At 32.8% G+C, this 9,657-nt stretch overlaps 1 protein-coding gene across 7 annotated transcripts in view; it reads left to right on the top strand.

Moving 5' to 3' along the window:
• The window catches only part of LOC108692096 (syntaxin-binding protein 5), a 42,491-nt gene that overhangs the window by 11,688 nt on the left and 21,146 nt on the right, over positions 1-9,657 (top strand). For 6 of the 7 annotated variants that reach the window (XM_018200222.1, XM_018200225.1, XM_018200220.1 and 3 more), the window contains exons 2-8: positions 3,335-3,432; positions 5,242-5,424; positions 5,665-5,799; positions 7,548-7,611; positions 8,996-9,197; positions 9,279-9,354; positions 9,447-9,601. In XM_018200222.1, coding sequence (XP_018055711.1) covers positions 3,335-3,432; positions 5,242-5,424; positions 5,665-5,799; positions 7,548-7,611; positions 8,996-9,197; positions 9,279-9,354; positions 9,447-9,601 — 913 coding nt within the window. Of the gene's footprint in view, positions 1-3,334; positions 3,433-5,241; positions 5,425-5,664; positions 5,800-7,547; positions 7,612-8,995; positions 9,198-9,278; positions 9,355-9,446; positions 9,602-9,657 lie in introns of those variants that run through there. The other variant, XM_018200223.1, reaches the window with a different exon arrangement.

Genomic DNA, 9,657 nt, shown 5'->3' with positions numbered 1-9,657 from the left:
TTTGATTCCTATTTCTTTGTAATATCAAGTTTACTTTATCAATTGTGTTTTGTTTAGCGTTTGAAGGAATGCTTTTCATAGAGCGTTCAATAAATGGTGATATCTATATTTGTCTATCTACCTATCTATCTATCCATCTATCTTTTATGTTACATTGTACTTAATTTAAAGTATTCCCAGAATGCAGAAGTGTGAATTTTCAAACAAACAGATTAAGGATCGCTAAATTTGTTTAAATACAACGTATCTTTTTAGAATTAGGTCAATAGTTTCGCGTCAGCGTTCTCATGCAGAACAACACTTTCCTCGCATGAGCACGAGAGCGACCAATAACTTTCAACGTTTGCTCGCAAATTAGAAATTTAACAATTTTGAAGTCCATCGATGCTACGTTGTGATAAGCATTGTTAAGGATCGCGTCCGTTCGACCGATACGATTTCTGACCTGATTTTATTCACACGCAATGAAGCGATGAAGGTATAAATGAACCATGTAAAAAATCTTCGATATCGTTGCGTTGATAGAAAAAGTGACACATCTCAAACTTAGCGATCTTTTAAGTAGAGCACTTTAAAAATTCTTTGGAAACTGAAAATTGGAACAACGTTTTAATTTCACTTTCTTTCTATATACTTTTCATTATATATATATATATATATACATATATATTGTATTCTTTAAAACTGTCATGAATTTCTAAAATTTAAACACTGTAATCCTCTCCTACAGCATGAAATATTGCAGCAATATTTTAATAGTGCGCAATATTATTACAAAATTATAGCAATATTGCTGCGTTGTTGAAATTTAAATATTATATTGGAAATTTTGCAATAATACTATAAAATATTGTCATTTTAATACTTCATAAGAAATATTATCATAATCATAGGTAATACATTGCTGCAATTATATATATTATAATTCAAGATGTAAGTACGCGGTCCCATCACAAGATAGATGCGCTTCTCGTAAGAAGAAAATAAGATAATAAGAAGTCTATAAGAAGGTATATGCAAAATGAGTTGGCGAATCTCCTAGAGATTCCCAACATTTTTTTTAGTGTACTTTCTAGGCCCCAAATGTTTTTTGGTCATAACATTATCGTATATATTTTGGAATATGATGCTAAGCAATATATTATCAATTAATAAAACTGGATTAATTATTGAAATATTACACGAGCAGCAATATATCTGCAATATTTCTCTAAATATTGCAGCAATATTTTATAAAGTATTGTAATTTTTTAAAGTAATATTGCTGCATTATTGCTGTAATATTTCACGCTATAAGGGCTAGTATAGTGTAAACTTCCCTTATAAGAGTTGTTACATACAAGCAAACGGGCTATAAATGTGTTTTATCACAAAAATATATCCAAACGTTTGGAAACAGTTTTTAAAAATCAACATTTTTGGAATTACTTAAATATCCAGAATAATGGCTGCGTTCAACGAAAAAGTTACTTTGCAACTATTGTAAGATTCTTTAATATGTAATTGTGCGAGTTTGCCCTTCTTCATTTCACTGAATTTAAATCATGTTACAGAATCTTACAACAATTACAAACTTTTTTCTGCTAAATGTAGTTTCTTAACAATAATTCTTCAGATTCAATGACAGTTATTGGACCAAAAGAATTATTATCAAAAAATATATTGTAGATATACCTACTTGAATAAGTAATCACAAAAATGTTATTAAAAAATGTTTCCAAACTTTTGATCTGAAATGTATATTAGTCTTAAGATTAATTGTATGTAAGGTTAATGTATATTAGTCTTAAGGTTAATTTTCTTTTATTAAATATCTAAAAAATGTTAACTTTTGATTCGTCACTTTTTTATCAGTGCAGCGAAATGTCGATCGACCTTGACATTACAGCAAAATTAAATTATCTCGAATGGAATATATATCGTCGCAAATAAATATCGTCAATATGCATCGTCAATATGCATCGTCAATGAAATGATATTACTTGAGTCGCGATTATGTCCGCATACTCTGATGTAGCTTCTAAAATTTTCTGCAATCTTCTTATTCTACACGAGTAATTTTTCGTGCAAGACGATTTTGCGCTGACGACGGGTCCATCAGCGATCCGACAAGCCGGTCCGGCGGAAATTGCGCGTGGGCGAGCCTCCCTCGGGGACGAAATCGGGGAACCTAACCCGTGGTGGAAAGTAGAGCGGGGGGGAAGTTCCTCCTGTGGACGATCGTAACTTTCGTATCGCTGTATTTTAACCCACTTCCCCCAGTGGTGGTGCGGCCGGTGAAATGGAATGAGGGCAGTTTTCACCAGCGGCGAAAAGTGGTTGGTGGAGTCCCGCTGCACCAAAATCGACCTCGAAAGCATGCACGTCGCTCGTGTATGCTCTCCACCTCCTCAACTTCTCCACCGATCGCGCTCGCGGTTAGTCCTAAAGTAAGATGTCTGTTCTTTTCAGCTTAACTTTTTGCATAGCTCATCTTTTTCTCCTTTCCTCTTCAACATAAAAAGAAAAAGAAGGAAGATGAATCGTGCAAGAAGTTAAAAGAATAGATCTAAGGTTTTCCACAGCTTGTTCACGTGAGCACCGATTTGTCGAGCACGACATAGAGCTTTTGAATTTTTTTCGAGAGATACTCTCTTTCTCTTTCTCCTTTTTCTTTTACACTGACTTTGATAGTCGTTGATATGCCGCAACGGAGACGATCGCGAAAGCAGGCTCCGCGAAAAGCGCGCGGCAAGACGCATCTTCCATTTCATAAGATTACCTCATCCCTTCGCTTCGCACAGTAAAGCGGAGCGAGGCGAAGTTTTAAGCCAAGTTTCTTGAGCGGAGAACGGTGTAAGCCATGACGTTCTATATCGGCATATACGGCCCTCCCGTCGCATGTCGCGTTACTTTACGTGACGTAAGTTTTCTCCCATAAAAATATCTACTTTTACAGCGAATATCTACTTTTAAGGGAAACTTCTTTAAAAGTTTGGGGATAAGGGTGAGATGTACTTTGTTCCCATCTTCGGTAACGGTCCGCCCTAACGACGACAAAGAGGGAATGGCTTTTTATGGAAAATTGAGGATAATGCCCGATGAGATCGACTTTAAATATCCGCGCTGAACAATACGTATCGCTAACATTTACGAGCAACAAGATATAGAATTAACAGTAGCCAGGTTGTCCACGAGGTACACACAATAGAAGTCGATGAAACAATGCCATCCCCCTCCCGGCCCATCTGATATATTTCTGCAACCCCTTACAGGGATGAATAGTCACTTCCAGGCGGCTAAAGCAGGAAAGCAGGAAAGATGGCATATGAAACGGATACCTTTTATGTTACAGACATTCAGACACGGCTTCCCGCATCAACCGACAGCGTTGGCATTCGACCCAGTTCAAAGGCTCCTAGCTATTGGCACTAAATCAGGATCCCTTAGGATGTATCCTTCGACGTTATCGTTAATAACGGAGCGGCATTTCGCAATTAAACATTTTTTTTTCTTGCCGATGCCAGAAGAGAATGCGCGTGGCGATTAAAAAGACAGAAAGTCGGGTCGACCCCGTTGATACCAGCGACATGATACAATTTTCGCTTTTTTCTCTCTTTTTTTCTTTTTTTTTATGCACTGTGTGTTTGCTGTGTAATGCCGAGAGAGATTATCAAATTTTTTCTCGACCACGTGTGTCACCAGTAAATATACATGGAAAAGACGGCTCTGCTGAAGCATTTAAAAATTTAATTACATACAGATCTGAAAATAATTTCGTTAAACTATAATCAGAATAATTATGTGGAACGCTCAAACTGCTAAGTTGCTAGAATATCAAAACTTTTTGCAGCATTACTCATCATGCTTGAGTTTCCTACATAATTATTTTGATGCTCCAACAAAATTATTTTCAGATTTCTATCTACCTACGTTTTTAGATACTTCAGCAAAATCGTTCTTTCCACATATGTACTCGCCTAATTCGGTTGTTATCTAACAAAACAACGCTTGTGTCGAGAATTGTTGTACTGACGGAAGTAAAAACTGTAGGTACTCGATGCCCTGCTTTTGTGATCACTATAAAAAATTTCGGATATACAACGGGTTTGTACAATTTTAGCGGATTAATTACACGGTTCTGTCGGTTCGTGGCTCTTCGACCGTGTGTTTTTACACGTCAGCGATTTCATTGATCTATCATGGCCAAAGTGTAGTAATAGATGCTCATCGCAGTTCGGTGGACATTACCAACTATCGCGATGAACTATAAACGGAAGAGTTCCCAACCTTGCTGTCGATTTCGCTGTAGATGAAAATTTTTATGGTTTCATTTAAGAAAATTTACTGACTTGTAAAAGTGAGTGAATTTGTATAATATGATTGGTTTGGTATCGACGGGACTTTTCCAATAATGTTTCTTTCTCTTGACTTTTGTGTTTTTTTGCTATTTTATGTTACGTAAACGTTTAATAAGCTATTGCGCGGTAAAAGAACAGAGGATGTTTTATTGTATGCGGAATTGTGATTAACACTTTGACTGCCGTGTCATTCATATTTGCCATTATCACGCGTATTATATACGAAAATTTTAAGAACTGAAATAAATTTAGCCAAATACAGATCTGAAAATAATTTTGATGAACCATCAAAATAATTATATACGAATCTGAAACAAAATGATGAACAAAAAATTTTTTTTAAAATTTTGACATTCGTGAGCGTCTTACAATAATACTAATAATTATTTTGATAGTCTAATTAAATTATTGTCAGATATAGTTAAATTTTTAAATATTTCAAGCAAAACCATATCAAATTCATAAGAATGTCGTCATTCTTTATTTTGTTATCATTTATTTGTTATGAGTAATAGTTTTATTTATCTGATTAATGTTTATTTCTGACAATATAAATTAACTCTAATCTTTCAGTTTAATTTACTCTTTATCTTTTTGTAATTCAGAATTATAAAAAGATAAAGAGTAAGATAAATTGAGATAAAAGTTAATCTATATTGATAGACATGAACATAGGAATGATTTTACTCATTTAAGATATTAAAGAAACAATATAAATTATTTATATTGAGACGTTCAAAACAATAAAATATTAAAATAATGTACTAGATTTATGCTTCATGTCAGCTTAGCAATCAAAGTGTTAACGCGCGACGATATTAATGATTGCGACTCGCAGTTTATACAGACTCGCAGTTTATCATTTTTCTTAATTAATTTGATGGGATGAAAAAAAAAACAGTTTGGGTAGACCGGGCGTGGATGCACACGTTAAACATGAGGAATGTTCGCCCGTGTTGCGACTGCAGTTCCTGATCAATGAAGGAGCGTTGGTGTCCGCTACGGAGGATGACACCTTGCATTTGTGGAACTTCCGTCAGAAGATACCGCAGGTGGTACATAGCCTCAAGTTTCAGAGAGACAGGTCAGTCATTAACACGCGACGAGGCTAATGTTACTTTCCCTAATTTTAAGCTTTGAGCTTCGCTCTTTTGCGGTATACACGAATTCGTGCATAGTGCGCCTAATGACTTTTAATCATACGTTGCACGAGTGGAATGTGATATACTTGAAAGATTTTACATTCCGCAAGCGCTGACTAAACTACTTTGAACTTTTCGGCAGTCGAGTGTTAATCGAAACGTGTAATATTCGTTTTCGACAGAATCACTTGCATACATTTACCGCTGCAAAGTAAATGGTTGTACATTGGGACCGATCGAGGAAATATTCACATACTGCACATTGAAACGTTTGTTCTATCCGGATATGTAATTAATTGGAACAAGGCTATTGAAGTGTAAGTACATAACATTTTTTGCTATTACGATATTTGGTAATAAGAGAAGCGTAATGCATATATCAGTGTATTTATACGAACGCTGATATGTTTTAAAAAATGCAACAGTCGATAAACGCATGCAAAGTATAATAAACTTTGATGACAATCTCCGTAATTTTTATTTTTATTTAAATTGTGGGAATACAAACACATTTAATATTTTTGTTACATTAAGGTAAGTAAGTATTTCGATGCGAACTGCCACTTAACGTGATTGATTTCAGCGATAGGATCTTCAGTACAAAGGGCAATAATACGATGTGAAATTCCTCTGAACTTTTAGCGCTTGATTAATTAGTTATTATTTTAATTTTCTCAGGAAAAAAAAACGGAAAGACTTTCCGCAAAAACAACAGCTTTAACGAGATAAAAGATTTATTTAAAATTTTTACAATATTGGCACTTTAAATTTGTATTACGGCAAAATATCTTGGATATCTTTGCGGATAATTCTTTTAATTTGAAAAATATTTTCCAAGCCACTGTAATTTTCTATTTGTTTTGTTAATCGATATAAAACGTACGTCTTTAAATTTATTACCTTAATAAATCCGTATTTATGATATTAAGTAAGAAATTACAGTGGCTAAGAGAATATTTTAGCTTAAAACAGGTATATATTTAGTTATTTATAATCCTTACAAGATGTTTACATAACAAATTAGCACTTGCTGTCTCGAGAGAGTGTCTCTTGAAAATATTTTTCAAAAAGATGAGTGAAAAGTAAAAGTATTTTCAGATCCCGTTTCCACTAATTCCTATAACGGATGTGTTGTTCGAGATTGTGTCCTAAATGTGTGAATGTATGGGTTAATTAAATTTCGGTAGACGGATAACGTTCGCGTGTATGTTGGAGATTATTTCCCCAATAAAAAACTCTACTAGTACTATATATCTATACTAGTACTATATACTTTATTAACACTGGAAGAAACAGATCAGAGATCTTAGTAGTTCTTTATTGTGCCTGATTGTAGACACATAGATGTGAATGTGGCAGTGATGGTATAAGGGTGCTCATTATAAGTGTACCACCATTGGGACTTAATACATTTATAAAACAAATTAAAGGTTATTAATTAATCAATTGTAGAAGTTAGTCCAGTTCAGAATTGTTTGACAGTCAAAAGAGTATTGACTTATTCTTATTTTTGACACAGATATCTTTCCCGATAGAATTTGCGTCAGAGAATATTATTTGACTAGTAAATAAGTCACGGACAAGCGTGGCCATACCAGATGTTAATGAATAATTAGTTACGAATAATTCCCAATAGCGAGACACTTAAAATAACTTATATAAGCGAATCCTGTGATCTTCTTTCTACTTTCCGAAAATTCATTACTATATCGACAAAGCCTATTAATACTTGTACGTTTAATTTATTGACATTAATACGTTACGAAATCTTTAACTATTTATTATATCTATTTAGGAATGCTTTATTATTTATTCTTTGTATACTAATTAACCACGATTTTCTTATCGTGTTTTCTTGAAATATGTAATATAGTGCCAATTAATATATAAAAATATTATCGGCACATTAAATAACGTAATACTTATCAGCTGAAGCACAATGATAAAACTACAATAAAACACATCAGTTAAAGACCGCACACGAGTTTTATATATGTTTTACAATAACACAAAAATAATGATTCTCTTGTACATGTGTGTGTATATACATATATATATTTTTCAGATCTAGAAAGACTCACCCTGGTGCTGTAGTACACTTGAGTGATAATCCTTTAGATTTGAGCAAGGTACGCGCGTTTTTTGAGTACGTTTTTTTTGCATTATTATTCCATCCTTATCATAATTTCATTATTGACATTATTCAATTTTATCGTGACGCGATAAAAAAAAAAGAAGGAACATTAACGCGCGTGATTGGCGTTTATTCAATATATTTTTTTTACAAACTTGGATTATTTATCTGAATCCAAGCTAAGTGCAAGTGTGTGCTTGCATGTTGTATGTGTGCATGCGTGCATGCTGTCACTGTTGTGTATACAAACGAAAGAGAATCTAAACGCCTATTTCATTAAGAAAGAAAAAGAAAGAGAATATCCATATTGTTCCAAATATTCCAAAATGGATTTAAATTTTATGAATTGATAAAAGAATCATACCGCGGTCATAATCACTCATCTTTTTACACATTTGATATGTGAGTTCACTGTTAGTTCAATTTCTGACAACGGAGTTTCTGTTACGGAACCGTATACAAATATGTCTTCTATTTACTTACTATATAATTGTGCAGTCATGAGTGTGTGATGAGTGTTTGTGTGTTTGAGTTGCGTTTGCAACTCTCTGTGTCTTTGATATTGAATTTAAAATTTGATATTATATATGTAATATCGTATAAATATACTATTTTTTTCTCGATTATATAAAAAAAGATATACCATTTTATTTACGAAAATATTTGTTATAAAAAAGTGCTTTTTAAAATTGTACAGATAAATGAATTATTGAAGATATACACATTTTAATCGATACCCTTCAATTATATATTATATCCATTTTCTTGTCTCTAAGAGTATCAAAACATATTAAAACGGTCTTAAAATGATGTTAAATAAAATACTATTAAGAATTATAATTATGAAACTTTTAACATGAAAAATTTAAGTGAACTGAATTTAAGAAATTTAAGTCTTTCAAATGGAAAGTAATTTATTTTCATATTTAAAAGTTAAAATTATATAATTAAATTATTTTTTTTAAATTACTTTTGCATAATACATAAACTTTTTCGATCGCGTTTAATAATAGTCTGCTTTGTTGATTAACTTATTTCCGATTATGAAAATCTTTCGTTCATCTCATTCGTTCTTCTTCAGCAGTCGATAATTAATATCATGCGCAATCATCAGTATCTCTGAGTTTTATCTGTGCCCTTCGCACAAATCTTGTAGAAACCATTGTTCACAACATTTTTATCTATATTATGATCTTTCTAGTATATGCTAAATGTATTGTCGTGACAACAGAATTGAGATATATTATAAAAGAACATTTTGTCACCTATATATATATATACATTTATATGTATATATATCCATGTGTCTTGTTTCAAGGAAATATCTTTTGACACGAGAAAGCACACTTCTCTTATATGCGCGAATGCTTTGTTTTCAGATGCTTATAGGATATTCATCAGGGCAAATTGTTTTATGGGACTTAAAAACCAAGATTGCTGACTATAGATGTCAAACAGATGATTTATTAACATCGATAACATGGCATCATGAAGGTAAACAATTCATGTGCAGTCATTTGGATGGTTCTCTTTCAACTTGGACTATTCGGCAATTAAAACCGAGTATAACATTTCCACATGGTGAGATTTGATTGATGATTTTATTTAGTTTATTATTTATTTGATCATGTAACATATAAAATTTTTATATCTTTTTTACAGCAAAATTCACTAAAGATGGAGAACCTGAACGTTGCAAAGCCATTCAAAAAGTAGAATGGAAATTATCGAGAGCAGGGTAAAATAAGTTTTCGTTATATTATATAGAGTTTTAAGTAATAACTATTCGTTAATCTTAAATAAAATATACGAGTAAATGTAAACTTTCAGAGAAGCATATGTGATATTCTCTGGTGGATTAGCACAGGACACCACTGGGAGAACACCCAGCATTACAGTGATACATGGAAAAACTACTACGGTGCTCGAAATGGAACATAATGTTGTAGACTTTATAACGCTATGTGATAGTCCATGGGCTAGTGGTACAGTAGAATATGCTGTCTAATGTTTTTAAATAAAATATTACTTTTGTTAACTA

The sequence above is a fragment of the Atta colombica genome, unplaced genomic scaffold (genome assembly GCF_001594045.1).
Source record: "Atta colombica isolate Treedump-2 unplaced genomic scaffold, Acol1.0 scaffold58, whole genome shotgun sequence".
NCBI classification, from domain to species: Eukaryota; Metazoa; Arthropoda; class Insecta; order Hymenoptera; family Formicidae; genus Atta; species Atta colombica.
Note: the sequence above shows the minus strand (reverse complement) of the source record. Positions and strands in the feature narration are given on the sequence as shown.